We start from the raw sequence: 25081 nt of genomic DNA on the forward strand, positions 1-25081 counted from the left end.
CCACCGGTACGCTCGCGGCCTTCCGCGAGAGGTGGGCACCGGAGGGACTGGAGTGCATCATCACCCCCGGCAACCAAATCTTAATTTGAACCATAGTTTTTCAAAATTCTAATTTGATTATTTGTCTGTTTTCGAGAGCAGTATTTATTTTTTGGGTGGCGGAGCGGTGTTGCGGACAGTGGGCGGGGAGTGTGTACCGTTGTGTTGAGACGTGTCGCCGGGTCACTTCCCCTTCAGTTAAAGGGGAGTGCCACAGCGAACTCTGTGAGTATTGCAGCTCGGGCCACCAGGGGAGGGTTTCGGCCGGGCCAGCGGTCTGGTGCTAAATTTCAGAACGTAACCACTGCCAACCTTTCCCCCGCTGCCCCCTCAGAGCCTGTTTCTTACAGAAGAACATCAGAAATAGGAGCAGGAGTAGGCCAACTAGCCCCTCGAGCCTGCTCCGACATTTAATACCATCATGGCTGATCCGATCATGGACTCAGCTCCACTTCCCCGCCCGCTCCCCATAACCCTTCACTCCCTTATCGGTTAAGAAACTGTCTATCTCAGTCTTAAATTTATTCAATGTCCCAGCTTCCACAGCTCTCTGAGGCAGAGAATTCCAGAGTTACAAACCTGTGTCTTTCTTTTTCCTTGTCTCTAATGGCAGGTGGTCATTATCCGGCCATTCACACCCGATCTCGACTAATCTTTTTCTAACTCCTGACATTACCATTTGAACTTGGCCCATCATCCCTTCTGTCTCTCTAATCCCTCCTGTCACCCTATCACAGACCTTCCCTTTTGCTCTATCCTCCCCTCCCCCTCTCAGTGCTGGTTAACGATCCGTTCTTTCCGAACTCTCTCCAGTTCTGATGAAGGGTCATCGACCCGAAGAGTTAACTCTGTTTCTCACTGCCCGGCCCTCTGACATTTCCAGTATTCTCTGTTTTTATTCCAGATTCCAGCATCCGCAGTGTTTGGCTTTTCACCCAAGAGCGGGCGGGGGCTGGGTGGCGGGTGGTGGGGTGGGGGTGGGCGGCCCGGCTGGACCCGGGGTGGGGGAGTAACCGTCTGGGCCAACCGCGGAGTCAGCCGAAAAGTAAAATAAAATGGCGATCGCGGCAGTGTGCCTTCCCCTTTAAGGGCGGACGGGCCTCCCAGCTACAAGAAGCTTCTTGCCCGAGCGGCGGCCTTTACGCTCCTGCGGGGCAACTTCCCACGCGGGGCGGGAAAGGGGGTCTCCGCCGGCGGTGAGGGGTGCGGCGCATGCCCGAGAGGAGCGGCGGTCCCGTACACCGTTCCAAAAATAAAGGAGGGCGATTTCCAAAATGGCGGGGGCTCCGCACTGCCGCGCCGTTTCGAGGCGGTCATCGCTCTTAAAAACAAAAAGGGGATAATTTTGGCTTCTTACTCTCCCCAGGATGAGGGGGTGGGGGGGGGGAGCGGGTGGTGGGGGCAGCGGGGAAGGGGTTAATCCTTGCCGACGGCCCCCTCAGATTCAGACTGGTTCCTGCAGCGTGCACTGAGTGGCTTGCGGGGCTCGGTGGGGCTCGGGGCTGGTGCTGTCTCTGACCTTTCTGTTGGCGACGAGTGCGGCTCCAGCGGTTGACCGCCCGGGTTCAGGTGTTGCTGCTCAACCACCAGCGACTCCGACGATTCGGGAGAAGCGAGGCACAACTGCGGAAAGATAAAAAGGGGAAAAAAATTGCGGCGATGGTTTCGAACAAGAGATATGTCTCCGTTAGTCCCCACAGCAAGCCCGCCCCCCCCCCCCCCAGGATAGAGGGTCCACACACCTCGCTCTCCAACACAATCCCGAAAGGGGCTGGGTTTACGGCTCCGATGATTTCGGGCGGCAATGGCGGCGGGGCGGGAAAGTTAGCGCCCGGGAACAGTTTGCGCCTCGGTAAGGTTGGGGCAGCTGGGCCCTCAGTCAGGGGGCGCAGCGCGAAGGGAGGCGTTGTACACCTCTCTCTTCGCCGTTGGTATGGGAAGATCCCGAGCTAAAGATCCGGGAGCGATCCGAGAGAGACAGGGAGAGGGGAGGGGAGGCGGGGGGGGAGGAAAAGGAGCAAAGAGAAGCCAAAAATCCAACCGTCGCTTAGATCCCAGCCTGTAACTCACTCCCGGGATACTGTTATTCTATATATAAACCCCCGAACCCCTCGATTAGATTCCAGCCTGTAACTCACTCCCGGGTATCTGTTATTCTATATATAAACCCCCCGAACCCCTCGATTAGATTCCAGCCTGTAACTCACTCCCGGGTATCCGTTATTCTATATATAAACCCCCGAACCCCTCGATTAGATCCCAGCCTGTAACTCACTCCCGGGTATCTGTTATTCTATATATAAACCCCCCGAACCCCTCGATTAGATTCCAGCCTGTAACTCACTCCCGGGTATCTGTTACTCTATATATAAAGCCCCGAACCCCTCGATTAGATCCCAGCCTGTAACTCACTCCCGGGTATCCGTTATTCTATATATAAACCTCCGAACCCCTCGATTAGATTCCAGCCTGTAACTCACTCCCGGGTATCTGTTATTCTATATATAAACCCCCCGAACCCCTCGATTAGATTCCAGCCTGTAACTCACTCCCGGGTATCCGTTATTCTATATATAAACCCCCGAACCCCTCGATTAGATCCCAGCCTGTAACTCACTCCCGGGTATCTGTTATTCTATATATAAACCCCCCGAACCCCTCGATTAGATTCCAGCCTGTAACTCACTCCCGGGTATCTGTTACTCTATATATAAACCCCCGAACCCCTCGATTAGATCCCAGCCTGTAACTCACTCCCGGGTATCCGTTATTCTATATATAAACCTCCGAACCCCTCGATTAGATTCCAGCCTGTAACTCACTCCCGGGTATCTGTTATTCTATATATAAACCCCCGAACCCCTCGATTAGATTCCAGCCTGTAACTCACTCCCGGGTATCTGTTATTCTATATATAAACCCCCGAACCCCTCGATTAGATTCCAGCCTGTAACTCACTCCCGGGTATCTGTTATTCTATATATAAATCCCCCGAACCCCTCGATTAGATTCCAGCCTGTAACTCACTCCCAGGTATCTGTTATTCTATATATAAACCCCCGAACCCCTCGATTAGATTCCAGCCTGTAACTCACTCCTGGGTATCCGTTATTCTATATATAAACCCCCCGAACCCTCGATTAGATTCCAGCCTGTAACTCACTCCTGGGTATCTGTTATTCTATATATAAACCCCCCGAACCCCTCGATTAGATTCCAGCCTGTAACTCACTCCTGGGTATCTGTTATTCTATATATAAACCCCCCGAACCCCTCGATTAGATTCCAGCCTGTAACTCACTCCCGGGTATCTGTTATTCTATATATAAACCCCCCGAACCCTCGATTAGATTCCAGCCTGTAACTCACTCCCGGGTATCTGTTATTCTATATATAAATCCCCCGAACCCCTCGATTAGATTCCAGCCTGTAACTCACTCCCGGGTATCTGTTATTCTATATATAAACCCCCCGAACCCTCGATTAGATTCCAGCCTGTAACTCATTCCCGGGTATCAGTTATTCTATATATAAACCCCCCGAACCCTCGATTAGATTCCAGCCTGTAACTCACTCCCCGGTATCTGTTATATATATATAAACCCCCCGAACCCCTCGATTAGATTCCAGCCTGTAACTCACTCCCGGTATCTGTTATATATATATAAACCCCCCGAACCCCTCGATTAGATTCCAGCCTGTAACTCACTCCCGGGTATCTGTTACTCTATATATAAACCCCTGAACCGCTCAATTAGATTCCAGCCTGTAACTCACTCCCGGGTATCTGTTATCCTATATATAAACCCCCGGACCCCTCGATTAGATTCCAGCCTGTAACTCACTCTCGGGTATCTGTTATTCTATATATAAACCCCCCGAACCCCTCGATTAGATTCCAGCCTGTAACTCACTCCCGGGTATCTGTTATTCTATATATAAACCCCCCCGAACCCCTCGATTAGATTCCAGCCTGTAACTCACTCCCGGGTATCTGTTATCCTATATATAAACCCCCGGACCCCTCGATTAGATTCCAGCCTGTAACTCACTCCCGGGTATCTGTTATTCTATATATAAACCCCCCGAACCCCTCGATTAGATTCCAGCCTGTAACTCACTCCCGGGTATCTGTTATTCTATATATAAACCCCCCCGAACCCCTCGATTAGATTCCAGCCTGTAACTCACTCTCGGGTATCTGTTATTCTATATATAAACCCCCCGAACCCCTCGATTAGATTCCAGCCTGTAACTCACTCCCGGGTATCTGTTATTCTATATATAAACCCCCCCGAACCCCTCGATTAGATTCCAGCCTGTAACTCACTCTCGGGTATCTGTTATTCTATATATAAACCCCCCGAACCCCTCGATTAGATTCCAGCCTGTAACTCACTCCCGGGTATCTGTTATTCTATATATAAACCCCCCCGAAACTCTCGATTAGATTCCAGCCTGTAACTCACTCCCGGATATCTGTTATTCTATATATAAACCCCCGAACCCCTCGATTAGATCCCAGCCTGTAACTCACTCCCGGTATCTGTTATTCTCTATATAAACCCCCCGAACCCCTCAATTAGATTCCAGCCTGTAACTCACTCCCGGGTATCCGTTATTCTATATATAAACCCCCCCGAACCCCTCGATTACATTCCAGCTTGTAACTCACTCCCGGGTATCCGTTATTCTATATATAAACCCCCCGAACCCCTCGATTAGATTCCAGCCTGTAACTCACTCCCGGGTATCTGTTATTCTATATATAAACCCCCCGAACCCCTCGATTAGATCCCAGCCTGTAACTCACTCCCGGGTATCTGTTACTCTATATATAAACCCCCCGAACCCCTCGATTAGATTCCAGCCTGTAACTCACTCCCGGGTATCCGTTATTCTATATATAAACCCCCCAAACCCCTCGATTAGATTCCAGCCTGTAACTCACTCCCGGGTATCCGTTATTCTATATATAAACCCCCCGAACCCCTCGATTAGATCCCAGCCTGTAACTCACTCCCGGGTATCTGTTACTCTATATATAAACCCCCCGAACCCCTCGATTAGATTCCAGCCTGTAACTCACTCTCGGGTATCTGTTATTCTATATATAAACCACCGAACCCCTCGATTAGATTCCAGCCTGTAACTCACTCTCGGGTATCTGTTATTCTATATATAAACCCCCCGAACCCCTCGATTAGATTCCAGCCTGTAACTCACTCCCGGGTATCTGTTATTCTATATATAAACCCCCCGAACCCCTCGATTAGATTCCAGCCTGTAACTCACTCCCGGGTATCTGTTATTCTATATATAAAACCCCCAAACCTATCGATTAGATTCCAGCCTGTAACTCACTCCCGGGTCTCTGTTATTCTATATATAAACCCCCCGAACCCCTCGATTAGATTCCAGCCTGTAACTCACTCCGGGGTATCTGTTATTCTATATATAAACCCCCGAACCCCTCGATTAGATTCCAGCCTGTAACTCACTCCCGGGTATCTGTTATTCTATATATAAACCCCCCGAACCCCTCGATTAGATTCCAGCCTGTAACTCACTCCGGGGTATCTGTTATTCTATATATAAACCCCCGAACCCCTCGATTAGATTCCAGCCTGTAACTCACTCCCGGGTATCTGTTATTCTATATATAAACCCCCCGAACCCCTCGATTAGATTCCAGCCTGTAACTCACTCCGGGGTATCTGTTATTCTATATATAAACCCCCGAACCCCTCGATTAGATTCCAGCCTGTAACTCACTCCCGGGTATCTGTTATTCTATATATAAACGCCCCGAACCCCTCGATTAGATTCCAGCCTGTAACTCACTCCCGGTATCTGTTATACTATATATAAACCCCCGAACCCCTCGATTAGATTCCAGCCTGTAATTCACTCCCGGGTATCTGTTATTCTATATATAAACCCCCGAACCCCTCGATTAGATTCCAGCCTGTAACTCACTCCCGGGTATCTGTTATTCTATATATAAACCCCCCGAACCCCTCGATTAGATTCCAGCCTGTAACTCACTCCCGGGTACCTGTTATTCTATACATAAACCCCCGAACCCCTCGATTAGATTCCAGCCTGTAACTCACTCCCGGGTATCCGTTATTCTATATATAAACCCCCCGAACCCCTCGATTAGATTCCAGCCTGTAACTCACTCCCGGGGTATCTGTTATTCTATATATAAACCACCCGAAACCCTCGATTAGAATCCAGCCTGTAACTCACTCCCGGGTATCAGTTATTCTATATATAAACCCCCCGAACCCCTCGATTAGAATCCAGCCTGTAACTCACTCCCGGGTATCTGTTATTCTATATATAAACCCCCCGAACCCCTCGATTAGATTCCAGCCTGTAACTCACTCCCGGGTATCTGTAATTCTATTTATAAACCCCCCGAACCCCTCGATTAGAATCCAGCCTGTAACTCACTCCCGGGTATCTGTTATTCTATATATAAACCCCCGAACCCCTCGATTAGATTCCAGCCTGTAACTCACTCCCGGGTATCTGTTATTCTATATATAAATCCCCCGAACTCCTCGATTAGATTCCAGCCTGTAACTCACTCCCAGGTATCTGTTATTCTATATATAAACCCCCCGAACCCTCGATTAGATTCCAGCCTGTAACTCACTCCTGGGTATCCGTTATTCTATATATAAACCCCCCGAACCCTCGATTAGATTCCAGCCTGTAACTCACTCCTGGGTATCTGTTATTCTATATATAAACCCCCCCGAACCCCTCGATTAGATTCCAGCCTGTAACTCACTCCCGGGTATCTGTTATTCTATATATAAACCCCCCGAACCCTCGATTAGATTCCAGCCTGTAACTCACTCCTGGGTATCTGTTATTCTATATATAAACCCCCCGAACCCCTCGATTAGATTCCAGCCTGTAACTCACTCCTGGGTATCTGTTATTCTATATATAAACCCCCCGAACCCCTCGATTAGATTCCAGCCTGTAACTCACTCCCGGGTATCTGTTATTCTATATATAAACCCCCCGAACCCTCGATTAGATTCCAGCCTGTAACTCACTCCCGGGTATCTGTTATTCTATATATAAACCCCCCGAACCCCTCGATTAGATTCCAGCCTGTAACTCACTCCCGGGTATCTGTTATTCTATATATAAACCCCCCGAACCCTCGATTAGATTCCAGCCAGTAACTCATTCCCGGGTATCAGTTATTCTATATATAAACCCCCCGAACCCTCGATTAGATTCCAGCCTGTAACTCACTCCCCGGTATCTGTTATATATATATAAACCCCCCGAACCCCTCGATTAGATTCCAGCCTGTAACTCACTCCCGGTATCTGTTATATATATATAAACCCCCCGAACCCCTCGATTAGATTCCAGCCTGTAACTCACTCCCGGTATCTGTTACTCTATATATAAACCCCTGAACCGCTCAATTAGATTCCAGCCTGTAACTCACTCCCGGGTATCTGTTATCCTATATATAAACCCCCGGACCCCTCGATTAGATTCCAGCCTGTAACTCACTCTCGGGTATCTGTTATTCTATATATAAACCCCCCGAACATCTCGATTAGATTCCAGCCTGTAACTCACTCCCGGGTATCTGTTATTCTATATATAAACCCCCCCGAACCCCTCGATTAGATTCCAGCCTGTAAAACACTCCCGGGTATCTGTTATCCTATATATAAACCCCCGGACCCCTCGATTAGATTCCAGCCTGTAACTCACTCCCGGGTATCTGTTATTCTATATATAAACCCCCCGAACCCCTCGATTAGATTCCAGCCTGTAACTCACTCCCGGGTATCTGTTATTCTATATATAAACCCCCCCGAACCCCTCGATTAGATTCCAGCCTGTAACTCACTCTCGGGTATCTGTTATTCTATATATAAACCCCCCGAACCCCTCGATTAGATTCCAGCCTGTAACTCACTCCCGGGTATCTGTTATTCTATATATAAACCCTCCCGAACCCCTCGATTAGATTCCAGCCTGTAACTCACTCTCGGGTATCTATTATTCTATATATAAACCCCCCGAACCCCTCGATTAGATTCCAGCCTGTAACTCACTCCCGGGTATCTGTTATTCTATATATAAACCCCCCCGAACCACTCGATTAGATTCCAGCCTGTAACTCACTCCCGGATATCTGTTATTCTATATATAAACCCCCGAACCCCTCGATTAGATCCCAGCCTGTAACTCACTCCCGGTATCTGTTATTCTCTATATAAACCCCCCGAACCCCTCAATTAGATTCCAGCCTGTAACTCACTCCCGGGTATCCGTTATTCTATATATAAACCCCCCCGAACCCCTCGATTACATTCCAGCTTGTAACTCACTCCCGGGTATCCGTTATTCTATATATAAACCCCCCGAACCCCTCGATTAGATTCCAGCCTGTAACTCACTCCCGGGTATCTGTTATTCTATATATAAAACCCCCGAACCCCTCGAATAGATCCCAGCCTGTATCTCACTCCCGGGTATCTGTTACTCTATATATAAACCCCCCGAACCCCTCGATTAGATTCCAGCCTGTAACTCACTCCCGGGTATCCGTTATTCTATATATAAACCCCCCGAACCCCTCGATTAGATTCCAGCCTGTAACTCACTCCCGGGTATCCGTTATTCTATATATAAACCCCCCGAACCCCTCGATTAGATCCCAGCCTGTAACTCACTCCCGGGTATCTGTTACTCTATATATAAACCCCCCGAACCCCTCGATTAGATTCCAGCCTGTAACTCACTCTCGGGTATCTGTTATTCTATATATAAACCACCGAACCCCTCGATTAGATTCCAGCCTGTAACTCACTCTCGGATATCTGTTATTCTATATATAAACCCCCCGAACCCCTCGATTAGATTCCAGCCTGTAACTCACTCCCGGGTATCTGTTACTCTATATATAAACCCCCCGAACCCCTCGATTAGATTCCAGCCTGTAACTCACTCTCGGGTATCTGTTATTCTATATATAAACCCCCCGAACCCCTCGATTAGATTCCAGCCTGTAACTCACTCCCGGGTATCTGTTATTCTATATATAAACCCCCCAAACCCCTCGATTAGATTCCAGCCTGTAACTCACTCCCGGGTATCTGTTATTCTATATATAAACCCCCGAACCCCTCGATTAGATTCCAGCCTGTAACTCACTCCCGGGTATCTGTTATTCTATATATAAACCCCCCGAACCCCTCGATTAGATTCCAGCCTGTAACTCACTCCGGGGTATCTGTTATTCTATATATAAACCCCCGAACCCCTCGATTAGATTCCAGCTTGTAACTCACTCCCGGGTAACCGTTATTCTATATATAAACCCCCCGAACCCCTCGATTAGATTCCAGCCTGTAACTCACTCCCGGGTATCCGTTATTCTATATATAAACCCCCCCGAACCCCTCGATTACATTCCAGCTTGTAACTCACTCCCGGGTATCCGTTATTCTATATATAAACCCCCCGAACCCCTCGATTAGATTCCAGCCTGTAACTCACTCCCGGGTATCTGTTATTCTATATATAAACCCCCGAACCCCTCGATTAGATTCCAGCCTGTAACTCACTCCCGGGTATCTGTTATTCTATATATAAACCCCCGAACCCCTCGATTAGATTCCAGGCTGTAACTCACTCCCGGGTATCTGTTACTATATATATAAACCCCCGAACCCCTCGATTAGATTCCAGCCTGTAACTCACTCCCAGGTATCTGTTATTCTATATATAAACCCCCGAACCCCTCGATTAGATTCCAGCCTGTAACTCACTCCCGGGTATCCGTTATTCTATATATAAACCCCCCGAACCCCTCGATTAGATTCCAGCCTGTAACTCACTCCCGGGTATCTGTTATTCTATATATAAACCCCCCGAACCCCTCGATTAGATTCCAGCCTGTAACTCACTCCCGGGTATCCGTTATTCTATATATAAACCCCCCGAATCCCTCGATTAGATTCCAGCCTGTAACTCACTCCCGGGTATCTGTTATTCTATATATAAACCCCCCGAACACCTCGATTAGATTCCAGCCTGTAACTCACTCCCGGGGTATCTGTTATTCTATATATAAACCACCCGAAACCCTCGATTAGAATCCAGCCTGTAACTCACTCCCGGGTATCTGTTATTCTATATATAAACCTCCCCCGAACCCCTCGATTAGATTCCAGCCTGTAACTCACTCCCGGGTATCTGTTATTCTATATATAAACCCCCCGACCCCCTCGATTAGAATCCAGCCTGTAACTCACTCCCGGGTATCTGTTATTCTATATATAAACCCCCCGAACCCCTCGATTAGATTCCAGCCTGTAACTCACTCCCGGTATCTGTTATACTATATATAAACCCCCCGAACCCCTCGATTAGATTCCAGCCTGTAACTCACTCCCGGGTATCTGTTATTCTATATATAAACCCCCCAAACCCCTCGATTAGATTCCAGCCTGTAACTCACTCCCGGGTATCTGTTATTCTATATATAAACCCCCGAACCCCTCGATTAGATTCCAGCCTGTAACTCACTCCCGGGTATCTGTTATTCTATATATAAACCCCCCGAACCCCTCGATTAGATTCCAGCCTGTAACTCACTCCGGGGTATCTGTTATTCTATATATAAACCCCCGAACCCCTCGATTAGATTCCAGCTTGTAACTCACTCCCGGGTAACCGTTATTCTATATATAAACCCCCCGAACCCCTCGATTAGATTCCAGCCTGTAACTCACTCCCGGGTATCCGTTATTCTATATATAAACCCCCCCGAACCCCTCGATTACATTCCAGCTTGTAACTCACTCCCGGGTATCCGTTATTCTATATATAAACCCCCCGAACCCCTCGATTAGATTCCAGCCTGTAACTCACTCCCGGGTATCTGTTATTCTATATATAAACCCCCGAACCCCTCGATTAGATTCCAGCCTGTAACTCACTCCCGGGTATCTGTTATTCTATATATAAACCCCCGAACCCCTCGATTAGATTCCAGGCTGTAACTCACTCCCGGGTATCTGTTACTATATATATAAACCCCCGAACCCCTCGATTAGATTCCAGCCTGTAACTCACTCCCAGGTATCTGTTATTCTATATATAAACCCCCGAACCCCTCGATTAGATTCCAGCCTGTAACTCACTCCCGGGTATCCGTTATTCTATATATAAACCCCCCGAACCCCTCGATTAGATTCCAGCCTGTAACTCACTCCCGGGTATCTGTTATTCTATATATAAACCCCCCGAACCCCTCGATTAGATTCCAGCCTGTAACTCACTCCCGGGTATCCGTTATTCTATATATAAACCCCCCGAATCCCTCGATTAGATTCCAGCCTGTAACTCACTCCCGGGTATCTGTTATTCTATATATAAACCCCCCGAACACCTCGATTAGATTCCAGCCTGTAACTCACTCCCGGGGTATCTGTTATTCTATATATAAACCACCCGAAACCCTCGATTAGAATCCAGCCTGTAACTCACTCCCGGGTATCTGTTATTCTATATATAAACCTCCCCCGAACCCCTCGATTAGATTCCAGCCTGTAACTCACTCCCGGGTATCTGTTATTCTATATATAAACCCCCCGACCCCCTCGATTAGAATCCAGCCTGTAACTCACTCCCGGGTATCTGTTATTCTATATATAAACCCCCCGAACCCCTCGATTAGATTCCAGCCTGTAACTCACTCCCGGTATCTGTTATACTATATATAAACCCCCGAACCCCTCGATTAGATTCCAGCCTGTAATTCACTCCCGGGTATCTGTTATTCTATATATAAACCCCCGAACCCCTCGATTAGATTCCAGTCTGTAACTCACTCCCGGGTATCTGTTATTCTATATATAAACCCCCCGAACCCCTCGATTAGATTCCAGCCTGTAACTCACTCCCGGGTACCTGTTATTCTATATATAAACCCCCGAACCCCTCGATTAGATTCCAGCCTGTAACTCACTCCCGGGTATCCGTTATTCTATATATAAACCCCCCGAACCCCTCGATTAGATTCCAGCCTGTAACTCACTCCCGGGGTATCTGTTATTCTATATATAAACCACCCGAAACCCTCGATTAGAATCCAGCCTGTAACTCACTCCCGGGTATCTGTTATTCTATATATAAACCCCCCGAACCCCTCGATTAGATTCCAGCCTGTAACTCACTCCCGGGTATCTGTTATTCTATATATAAACCCCCGAACCCCTCGATTAGATTCAAGCCTGTAACTCACACCCGGGTATCTGTTATTCTATATATAAACCCCCGAACCCCTCGATTAGATTCAAGCCTGTAACTCACTCCCGGGTATCGGTTATTCTATATATAAACCCCCCGAACCCCTCGATTAGATTCCAGCCTGTAACTCACTCCCGGGTATCTGTTATTCTATATATAAACCCCACGAACCCCTCAATTAGAATCCAGCCTGTAACTCACTCCCGGGTCTCTGTTATTCTATATATAAACCCCCCGAACCCCTCGATTAGATTCCAGCCTGTAACTCACTCCCGGGTCTCTGTTATTCTATATATAAACCCCCCGAACCCCTCGATTAGATTCCAGCCTGTAACTCACTCCCGGGTCTCTGTTATTCTATATATAAACCCCCCGAACCCCTCGATTAGATTCCAGCCTGTAACTCACTCCCGGGTATCTGTTATTCTATATATAAACCCCCCGAACCCCTCGATTAGATTCCAGCCTGTAACTCACTCCCGGGTAACTGTTATTCTATATATAAACTCCCCGAACCCCTCGATTAGATTCCAGCCTGTAACTCACTCCCGGGTATCTGTTATTCTATATATAAACCCCCCGAACCCCTCGATTAGATTCCAGCCTGTAACTCACTCCCGGGTATCTGTTACTCTATATATAAACCCCCGAACCCCTCGATTAGATACCAGCCTGTAACTCACTCCCGGGTATCTGTTATTCTATATATAATCACCCGAACCCCTCGATTAGATTCCAGCCTGTAACTCACTCCCGGGTATCTGTTATTCTATATATAAACCCCCGAACTCCTCGATTAGATTCCAGCCTGTAACTCACTCCCGGTATCTGTTATACTATATATAAACCCCCGAACCCCTCGATTAGATTCCAGCCTGTAATTCACTCCCGGGTATCTGTTATTCTATATATAAACCCCCGAACCCCTCGATTAGATTCCAGCCTGTAATTCACTCCCGGGTATCTGTTATTCTATATATAAACCCACGAACCCCTCGATTAGATTCCAGCCTGTAACTCACTCCCGGGTATCTGTTATTCTATATAGAAACCCCCCGAACCCCTCGATTAGATTCCAGCCTGTAACTCACTCCCGGGTACCTGTTATTCTATATATAAACCCCCGAACCCCTCGATTAGATTCCAGCCTGTAACTCACTCCCGGGTATCCGTTATTCTATATATAAACCCCCCGAACCCCTCGATTAGATTCCAGCCTGTAACTCACTCCCGGGGTATCTGTTATTCTATATATAAACCACCCAAAACCCTCGATTAGAATCCAGCCTGTAACTCACTCCCGGGTATCTGTTATTCTATATATAAACCCCCCGAACCCCTCGATTAGAATCCAGCCTGTAACTCACTCCCGGGTATCTGTTATTCTATATATAAACCCCCCGAACCCCTCGATTAGATTCCAGCCTGTAACTCACTCCCGGGTATCTGTTATTCTATATATAAACCCCCCGAACACCTCGATTACATTCCAGCCTGTAACTCACTCCCGGGTACCTGTTATTCTATACATAAACCCCCGAACCCCTCGATTAGATTCCAGCCTGTAACTCACTCCCGGGTATCCGTTATTCTATATATAAACCCCCCGAACCCCTCGATTAGATTCCAGCCTGTAACTCACTCCCGGGGTATCTGTTATTCTATATATAAACCACCCGAAACCCTCGATTAGAATCCAGCCTGTAACTCACTCCCGGGTATCTGTTATTCTATATATAAACCCCCCGAACTCCTCGATTAGAATCCAGCCTGTAACTCACTCCCGGGTATCTGTTATTCTATTTATAAACCCCCCGAACCCCTCGATTAGATTCCAGCCTGTAACTCACTCCCGGGTATCTGTTATTCTATATATAAACCCCCCGAACCCCTCGATTAGATTCCAGCCTGTAACTCACTCCCGGGTATCTGTTATTCTATATATAAAACCCCGAACCCCTCGATTAGAATCCAGCCTGTAACTCACTCCCGGGTATCTGTTACTCTATATATAAACCCCCCGAACCCCTCGATTAGATCCCAGCCTGTAACTCACTCCCGGGTATCTGTTATTCTATATATAAACCCCCGAACCCCTCGATTAGATTCAAGCCTGTAACTCACTCCCGGGTATCTGTTATTCTATATATAAACCCCCGAACCCCTCGATTAGATTCCAGCCTGTAACTCACTCCCGGGTATCGGTTATTCTATATATAAACCCCCCGAACCCCTCGATTAGATTCCAGCCTGTAACTCACTCCCGGGTATCTGTTATTCTATATATAAACCCCCCGAACCCCTCGATTAGAATCCAGCCTGTAACTCACTCCCGGGTCTCTGTTATTCTATATATAAACCCCCCGAACCCCTCGATTAGATTCCAGCCTGTAACTCACTCCCGGGTATCTGTTATTCTATATATAAACTCCCCGAACCCCTCGATTAGATTCCAGCCTGTAACTCACTCCCGGGTAACTGTTATTCTATATATAAACTCCCCGAACCCCTCGATTAGATTCCAGCCTGTAACTCGCTCCCGGGTATCTGTTATTCTATATATAAACCCCCCGAACCCCTCGATTAGATTCCAGGCTGTAACTCACTCCCGGGTATCTGTTATTCTATATATAAACCCCCGAACCCCTCGATTAGATTCCAGCCTGTAACTCACTCCCGGTATCTGTTATACTATATATAAACCCCCGAACCCCTCGATTAGATTCCAGCCTGTAATTCACTCCCGGGTATCTGTTATTCTATATATAAACCCCCGAACCCCTCGATTAGATTCCAGCCTGTAACTCACTCCCGGGTATCTGTTATTCTATATATAAACCCCCCGAACCCCTCGATTAGATTCCAGCCTGTAACTCACTCCCGGGTACCTGTTATTCTATATATAAACCCCCGAACCCCTCGATTAGATTCCAGCCTGTAACTCACTCCCGGGTATCCGTTATTCTATATATAAACCCCCCGAACCCCTCGATTAGATTCCAGCCTGTAACTCACTCCCGGGGTATCTGTTATTCTATATATAAACCACCCGAAACCCTCGATTAGAATCCAGCCTGTAACTCACTCCCGGGTATCTGTTATTCTATATATAAACCCCCCGAACCCCTCGATTAGAATCCAGCCTGTAACTCACTCCCGGGTATCTGTTATTCTATATATAAACCCCCCGAACCCCTCGATTAGATTCCAGCCTGTAACTCACTCCCGGGTATCTGTTATTCTATATATAAACCCCCCGAACCCCTCGATTAGAATCCAGCCTGTAACTCACTCCCGGGTATCTGTTACTCTATATATAAACCCCCCGAACCCCTCGATTAGATCCTAGCCTGTAACTCACTCCCGGGTATCTGTTATTCTATATATAAACCCCCGAACCCCTCGATTAGATTCAAGCCTGTAACTCACTCCCGGGTATCTGTTATTCTATATATAAACCCCCGAACCCCTCGATTAGATTCAAGCCTGTAACTCACTCCCGGGTATCGGTTATTCTATATATAAACCCCCCGAACCCCTCGATTAGATTCCAGCCTGTAACTCACTCCCGGGTATCTGTTATTCTATATATAAACCCTCCGAACCCCTCGATTAGAATCCAGCCTGTAACTCACTCCCGGGTATCTGTTATTCTATATATAAACCCCCCGAACACCTCGATTAGATTCCAGCCTGTAACTCACTCCCGGGTCTCTGTTATTCTATATATAAACCCCCCGAACCCCTCGATTAGATTCCAGCCTGTAACTCACTCCCGGGTCTCTGTTATTCTATATATAAACCCCCCGAACCCCTCGATTAGATTCCAGCCTGTAACTCACTCCCGGGTCTCTGTTATTCTATATATAAACCCCCCGAACCCCTCGATTGGATTCCAGCCTGTAACTCACTCCCGGGTATCTGTTATTCTATATATAAACCCCCCGAACCCCTCGATTAGATTCCAGCCTGTAACTCACTCCCGGGTAACTGTTATTCTATATATAAACTCCCCGAACCCCTCGATTAGATTCCAGCCTGTAACTCACTCCCGGGTATCTGTTATTCTATATATAAACCCCCCGAACCCCTCGATTAGATTCCAGCCTGTAACTCACTCCCGGGTATCTGTTATTCTATATATAAACTCCCCGAACCCCTCGATTAGATTCCAGCCTGTAACTCACTCCCGGGTATCTGTTATTCTATATATAAACCCCCCGAACCCCTCGATTAGATTCCAGCCTGTAACTCACTCCCGGGGTATCTGTTATTCTATATATAAACCCCCGAACCCCTCGATTAGATTCCAGCCTGTAACTCACTCCCGGGTAACTGTTATTCTATATATAAACTCCCCGAACCCCTCGATTAGATTCCAGCCTGTAACTCACTCCCGGGTAACTGTTATTCTATATATAAACTCCCCGAACTCCTCGATTAGATTCCAGCCTGTAACTCACTCCCGGGTAACTGTTATTCTATATATAAACTCCCCGAACCCCGCGATTAGATTCCAGCCTGTAACGCACTCCCGGGTAACTGTTATTCTATATATAAACTCCCCGAACCCCTCGATTAGATTCCAGCCTGTAACTCACTCCCGGGTATCTGTTATTCTATATATAAACACCCAAACCCCTCGATTAGATTCCAGCCTGTAACTCACTCCCGGGTATCTGTTATTCTATATATAAACCCCCTGAACCCCTCGATTAGATTCCAGCCTGTAACTCACTCCGGGGTAACTGTTATTCTATATATAAACCCCCGAACCCCTCGATTAGATTCCAGCCTGTAACTCACTCCCGGGTATCTGTTATTCTATATATAAACCCCCTGAACCCCTCGATTAGATTCCAGGCTGTAACTCACTCCCGGGTATCTGTTATTCTATATATAAACCCCCCGAACCCCTCGATTAGATTCCAGCCTGTAACTCACTCCCGGGTATCTGTTATTCTATATATAAACCCCCCGAACCCCTCGATTAGATTCCAGCCTGTAACTCACTCCCGGGTATCTGTTATTCTATATATAAACCCCCTGAACCCCTCGATTAGATTCCAGCCTGTAACTCACTCCGGGGTAACTGTTATTCTATATATAAACCCCCGAACCCCTCGATTAGATTCCAGCCTGTAACTCACTCCCGGGTATCTGTTATTCTATATATAAACCCCCTGAACCCCTCGATTAGATTCCAGGCTGTAACTCACTCCCGGGTATCTGTTATTCTATATATAAACCCCCGAACCCCTCGATTAGATTCCAGCCGATAACTCACTCCCGGGTATCTGTTATTCTATATATAAACCCCCTGAACCCCTCGATTAGATTCCAGGCTGTAACTCACTCCCGGGTATCTGTTATTCTATATATAAACCCCCCGAACCCCTCGATTAGATTCCAGCCTGTAACTCACTCCCGGGTATCTGTTATTCTTTATATAAACCCCCCGAACCCCTCGATTAGATTCCAGCCTGTAACTCACTCCCGGGTATCTGTTATTCTATATATAAACCCCCTGAACCCCTCGATTAGATTCCAGCCTGTAACTCACTCCGGGGTAACTGTTATTCTATATATAAACCCCCGAACCCCTCGATTAGATTCCAGCCTGTAACTCACTCCCGGGTATCTGTTATTCTATATATAAACCCCCTGAACCCCTCGATTAGATTCCAGGCTGTAACTCACTCCCGGGTATCTGTTATTCTATATATAAACCCCCTGAACCCCTCGATTAGATTCCAGCCTGTAACTCACTCCGGGGTAACTGTTATTCTATATATAAACCCCCGAACCCCTCGATTAGATTCCAGCCTGTAACTCACTCCCGGGTATCTGTTATTCTATATATAAACCCCGAACCCTCGATTAGATTCCAGCCTGTAACTCACTCCCGGGTATCTGTTATTCTATACATAAACCCCCCCGAACCCTTCGATTAGATTCCAGCCTGTAACTCACTCCCGGGTATCTGTTATTCTATATATAAACCCCCCCGAACCCTTCGATTAGATTCCAGCCTGTAACTCACTCCCGGGTATCTGTTATTCTATATATAAACCCCCCCGAACCCCTCGATTAGATTCCAGCCTGTAACTCACTCCCGGGTATCTGTTATTCTATATATAAACCCACGAACTTCTCGATTAGATTCGAGCTGTAACTCACTCCTGGGTATCTGTTATTCTATATATAAACCCCCGAAACCCTCGATTAGATTCCAGCCTGTAACTCACTCCTGGGTATCTGTTAGTCTCTGTATAAACACCCCGAACCCCTCGATTAGATTACAGCCTGTAACTCACTCCCGGGTATCAGTTATTCTATATATAAATCCCCCGAACCGCTCGATTAGATTCCAGCCTGTAACTCACTCTCGGGGTATCTGTTATTCTATATATAAACCCCCGAACCCCTCGATTAGATTCCAGCCTGTAACTCAATCCCGTGTATCTGTTATTCTATATATAAACCCCCGAAATTCTCGATTAGATTCCAGCCTGTAACTCACTCCTGGGTATCTGTTAGTCTCTATATAAACCCCCCGAACCCATCGATTAGATTCCAGCCTGTAACTCACTCCCGGGTATCTGTTATTCTATATGTAAACCCCCCGAACCACTTGATTAGATTCCAGCCAGTAACTCTCCCCGGGTATCTGTTGTTCTATATTTAAACCCCCCAAACCCCTCGATTAGATTCCAGCCTGTAACTCACTCCCGGGTATCTGTTATTCTATATATAAACCCCCCGAACCACTCGATTAGATTCCAGCCTGTAACTCACTCCAGGGTATCTGTTAATCTATATATAAACCCCCCCCCGAACCCCCAGATTAGATCCCAGCCTGTAACTCACTCCTAGGTATTCAATATTCTATATATAAACCCCCTGAACCCCTCGATTAGATTGCAGCCTGTAACTCACTCCCGGGTATTTGTTATTTTCTATATAAACCCCATGAACCCCTTGATTAGATTCCAGCCTGTAACTCACTCCTGGGTATCTGTTATTCAATATATAAACCATCCGAACCACTCGATTAGATTCCAGCCTGTAACTCACTCCCGGGTATCTGTTACTGTATATATAAACTCCCCGTACCACGAGATTAGATCCCAGCCTGCAACATTCCCGGATATCTGTTATTATATATATATATACCCCCGAACCCCTCAATTAGATTCCAGCCTGTAACTCACCCCCGGGTATCCGATATTATATATCTCAACCCCCGAACACCTCGATTAGATTCCAGCCTGTAATTTACTCCCAGGTATCTGTTATTCGATATATGAAACCCCCCAAACCCCTCGATTAAATTCCAGCCTGTAACTCACTCCCGGGTATCTGTTATTCTATATATAATCCCCCCAAACACCTCGATTAGATTCCAGCCTGTAACTCACTCCTGGGTATCCGTTATTCTATATATAAACACCCTGAATCCCTCGATTAGATTCCAGCCTATAACTCACGCCCGGGTATCTGTTATTCTATATATAAACCCACCGAACCCATCGATTAGATTCCAGCCTGCAACTCACTCCCGGGTATCTGTTATTCTATATATAAACACCTCGAACCCTTTGATTAGATTCCAGCCTGTAAGTCACTCCCAGGTAGCTGTTATTCTCTATATAAACCCCCCGAACCCCTCGATTAGATTCCAGCCTGTAACTCACTCCCGGGTTTCTGTTATTCTATATATATACCCCCGAACCTCTCGATTAGATCCCAGCCTGTAACTCACTCCCGGGTTTCTGTTATTCTATATATATACCCCCGAACCTCTCGATTAGATCCCAGCCTGTAACTCATGCCCGGGTATCTGTTATTCTATATATTATCCCCCCGTACCCCTAGATTAGATCCCAGCCTGTAACACTCCCGGGTAGCTGTTATTCTATATATAAACCCCGTGAACTCCTCGATTAGATTCCAGCATGTAACTCACTCCCGAGTATCCGTTATTCCATATTTAAAACCCCAAAACCCTCGATTAGATTCCAGCCTGTAACTCATTCCCAGGTAGCTGTTATTCTCTATATCAACCCCCCGAACCCCTCGATTAGATTCCAGCCTGTAACTCACTCCTGGGTATCCGTTATTCTATATATAAACCCACGAACTTCTCGATTAGATTCGAGCTGTAACTCACTCCTGGGTATCTGTTATTCTATATATAAACTCCCGAACCCCTCGATTAGATTCCAGCCTGTAACTCACTCCCGGGTATCTGTTACTGTATATATAAACTCCCCGTACCACAAGATTAGATCCCAGCCTGTAACATTCCCGGGTATCTGTTATTATATATATATAAACCCCCGAACACCTCGATTAGATTCCAGCCTGTAATTTATTCCCGGGTATTTGTTATTCGATATATGAAACCCCCCAAACCCTTCGATTAAATTCCAGCCTGTAACTCACTCCCGGATATCTGTTATTCTATATATAATCCCCCCAAACACCTCGATTCGATTCCAGCCTGTAACTCACTCCCGGGTATCCGTTATTCTATATATAAACACCCTGAATCCCTCGATTAGATTCCAGCCTATAACTCACCCCCAGGTAGCTGTTATTCTCTATATAAACCCCCCGAACCCCTCGATTAGATTCCAGCCTGTAACTCACTCCCGGGTTTCTGTTATTCTATATATAAACCCCCGAACCCCTCGATTAGATCCCAGCCTGTAACTCACGCCCGGGTATCTGTTATTCTATATATTATCCCCCCGTACCCCTAGATTAGATCCCAGCCTGTAACACTCCCGGGTAGCTGTTATTCTATATGTAAACCCCGTGAACTCCTCGATTAGATTCCAGCCTGTTACTCGCTCCCGGGTATCCAATATTCTATCTGTAAACCCGTTGAACCCCTCGATTAGATTCCAGCCTGTAACTCACTCCCGGGGTATCCGTTATTCTATATATAAACACCCAAACACCTCGATTAGATTCCAGCTTTAACTCACTCTCGGGTATCTGATATTCTATATATAAACTCCGCAAACCCCTCGATTAGATTCCAGCATGTAACTCACTCCTGAGTAACCGTTATTCCATATTTAAACCCCCAAACCCCTCGATTAGATTCCAGCCTGTAACTCACTCCCGGGTATCAGTTATTCTATATATAAATCCCCCGAACCGCTCGATTAGATTCCAGCCTGTAACTCACTCCCGGGGTATCCGTTATTCTATATATAAACACCCAAACACCTCGATTAGATTCGAGCTGTAACTCACTCCTGGGTATCTGTTATTCTATATATAAACCCCCGAAACCCTCGATTAGATTCCAGCCTGTAACTCACTCCTGGGTATCTGTTAGTCTCTATATAAACACCCCGAACCCCTCGATTAGATTACAGCCTGTAACTCACTCCCGGGTATCAGTTATTCTATATATAAATCCCCCGAACCGCTCGATTAGATTCCAGCCTGTAACTCACTCCCGGGGTATCTGTTATTCTATATATAAACCCCCCGAACCCCTCAATTAGATTCCAGCCTGTAACTCAATCCCGTGTATCTGTTATTCTATATATAAACCCCCGAAATTCTCGATTAGATTCCAGCCTGTAACTCACTCCTGGGTATCTGTTAGTCTCTATATAAACCCCCCGAACCCATCGATTAGATTCCAGCCTGTAACTCACTCCCGGGTAACCGTTATTCTATATATAAACCCCCCGAACCCCTCGATTAGATTCCAGCCTGTAACTCACTCCCGGGTATCTGTTATTCGATATATAAACCCCCGAACCCCTCGATTAGATTACAGCCTGTAACTCACTCCGGGGTATCTGTTATTCTATATATAAACCCCCCAAACCCCTCGATTAGATCCCAGCCTGCAACTCACTCCCGGGTTTCTGTTATTCTATATATAAACCCCTCGAACCCCTCGATTAGATTCCTCCCTGTAACTCACTCCCCGGTATCCGTTATTCTATATATAAACCCCCCGAACCCTCGATTAGTTTCCAGCCTGTAACTCACTCCCAGGTATCTGTTATTCTATATATAAACCCCCCGAACCCCTCGATTAGATTCCAGTCTTTAACTCACTCCCTGGTATATGTTATTCTATATATAAACCCCCCGAACCCCTCGATTAGATTCCAGCCTGTAACTCACTCCCAGGTAACCGTTATTCTATATATAAACTCCCCAAACCCATCGATTAGATTCCAGCCTGTAACTCACTCCCGGGTAACCGTTATTCTATATATAAACCCCCCGAACCCCTCGATTAGATTCCAGCCTGTAACTCACTCCCAGGTAACCGTTATTCTATATATAAACTCCCCAAACCCATCGATTAGATTCCAGCCTGTAACTCACTCCCGGGTAACCGTTATTCTATATATAAACCCCCCGAACCCCTCGATTAGATTCCAGCCTTTAAGTCACTCCCAGGTTGCTGTTATTCTCTATATAAACCCCCCGAACCCCTCGATTAGATTCCAGCCTGTAACTCACTCCCGGGTTTCTGTTATTCTATATATAAACCCCCCGTACCCCTAGATTAGATCCCAGCCTGTAACACTCCCGGGTAGCTGTTATTCTATATATAAACCCCGTGAACTCCTCGATTAGATTCCAGCCTGTTACTCGCTCCCGGGTATCCAATATTCTATATTTAAACCCCCAAACCCCTCGATTAGATTCCAGCCTGTAACTCACTCTCAGGTAGCTGTTATTCTCTATATAAACCCCCCGAACCCCTCGATTAGATTCCAGCCTGTAACTCACTCCTGGGTATCCGTTATTCTATATATAAACCCCCCGAACCCCTCGATTAGATTCCAGCCTGTAACTCACTCCTGGGTATCCGTTATTCTATATGTAAACCCCACGAACCACTTGATTAGATTCCAGCCAGTAACTCTCCCCGGGTATCTGTTGTTCTATATATAAACCCCCCAAACCCCTCGATTAGATTCCAGCCTGTAACTCACTCCCGGGTATCTGTTATTCTATATATAAACCCCCCAAACCCCTCGATTAGATTCCAGCCTGTAACTCACTCCCGGGTATCTGTTATTCTATATATAAACCCCCCAAACCACTCGATTAGATTCCAGCCTGTAACTCACTCCCGGGTATCTGTTATTCTATATATAAACCCCTCGAACCCCTCGATTAGATTCCAGCCTGTAACTCACTCCCGGGTATCTGTTATTCTATATATAAACCCCCCGAACCCCTCGATTAGATTCCATCCTGTAACTCACTCCTGGGTATCTGTTATTCTATATATAAACCCCCCCCGAACCCCCCGATTAGATCCCAGCCTGTAACTCACTCCCAGGTATTCAATATTCTATATATAAACCCCCTGAACCCCTCGATTAGATTGCAGCCTGTAACTCACTCCCGGGTATTTGTTATTTTCTATATAAACCCCATGAACCCCTTGATTAGATTCCAGCCTGTAACTCACTCCTGGGTATCTGTTATTCAATATATAAACCATCCGAACCACTCGATTAGATTCCAGCCTGTAACTCACTCCCGGGTATCCGTTATTGTGGATAAAAAAAACACCCGAACACCTCGATTAGATTCCAGCCTGTAACTCACTCCCGGGTATCTGTTACTGTATATATAAACTCCCCGTACCACGAGATTAGATCCCAGCCTGTAACATTCCCCGGTATCTGTTATTATATATATATATACCCCCGAACCCTTCGATTAGATTCCAGCCTGTATCTCACTTCCGGGTATCTGTTATTCTATATATAAACCCCCCCAAACCCCTCGATTAGATTCCTCCCTGCAACTCACTCCCCGGTATCCGTTATTCTATATATAAACCCCCCGAACCACTCGATTAGTTTCCAGCCTGTAACTCACTCCCAGGTATCTGTTATTCTATATATAAACCCCCCGAACCCCTCGATTAGATTCCAGTCTTTAACTCACTCCCTGGTATATGTTATTCTATATATAAACCCCCCGAACCCTCGATTAAATTCCAGCCTGTAACTCACTACCGGGTTTCTGTTATTCTATATATAAACCCCCCTGAACCACTCGATTAGATTCCAGCCTGTAATTCACTCCCGGGTATCTGTTATTCGATATATAAACCCTCGGAACCCCTCGATTAGATTCCAGGCTGTATCTCACTTCCGGGTATCTGTTATTCTATATATAAACCCCCCAAACCCCTCGATTAGATTCCACCCTGTAACTTACTCCCAGGTATCTGTTATTCTATATATAAACTCCCCGAACCCCTCGATTAGATTCCACCCTGTAACTCACTCCCCGGTATCCGTTATTCTATATATAAACCCCCCGAACCCCTCGATTAGATTCCAGCCTGTAAATCACTCCCCGGTATCCGTTATTCTATATATAAACCCCCCGAACCCCTCGATTAGTTTCCAGCCTGTAACTCACTCCCCGGTATCCGTTATTCTATATATAAACCCCCCGAACCCCTCGATTAGTTTCCAGCCTGTAACTCACTCCCAGGTATCTGTTATTCTATATATAAACCCCCCGAACCCCTCGATTAGATTCCAGTCTTTAACTCACTCCCTGGTATATGTTATTCTATATATAAACCCCCCGAACCCTCGATTAAATTCCAGCCTGTAACTCACTACCGGGTTTCTGTTATTCTATATATAAACCCCCCTGAACCACTCGATTAGATTCCAGCCTGTAATTCACTCCCGGGTATCTG

General features: G+C 46.5%; 1 protein-coding gene across 1 annotated transcript in view; it reads right to left on the minus strand.

Moving 5' to 3' along the window:
- Positions 1–25081, minus strand: part of slc4a3 (solute carrier family 4 member 3) — a 214412-nt gene that overhangs the window by 165007 nt on the left and 24324 nt on the right. The window contains exons 4-5 of the mRNA XM_070877002.1: positions 20938–20957; positions 1559–1662 (exon numbers count right to left, since the gene is read on the minus strand). Of these exons, the coding sequence (XP_070733103.1) occupies positions 1559–1662; positions 20938–20957 (124 nt within the window). The remainder of the gene's footprint in view (positions 1–1558; positions 1663–20937; positions 20958–25081) is intronic.

The sequence above is a fragment of the Pristiophorus japonicus genome, chromosome 3 (genome assembly GCF_044704955.1).
Source record: "Pristiophorus japonicus isolate sPriJap1 chromosome 3, sPriJap1.hap1, whole genome shotgun sequence".
In the NCBI taxonomy this organism is placed as follows: domain Eukaryota; kingdom Metazoa; phylum Chordata; class Chondrichthyes; family Pristiophoridae; genus Pristiophorus; species Pristiophorus japonicus.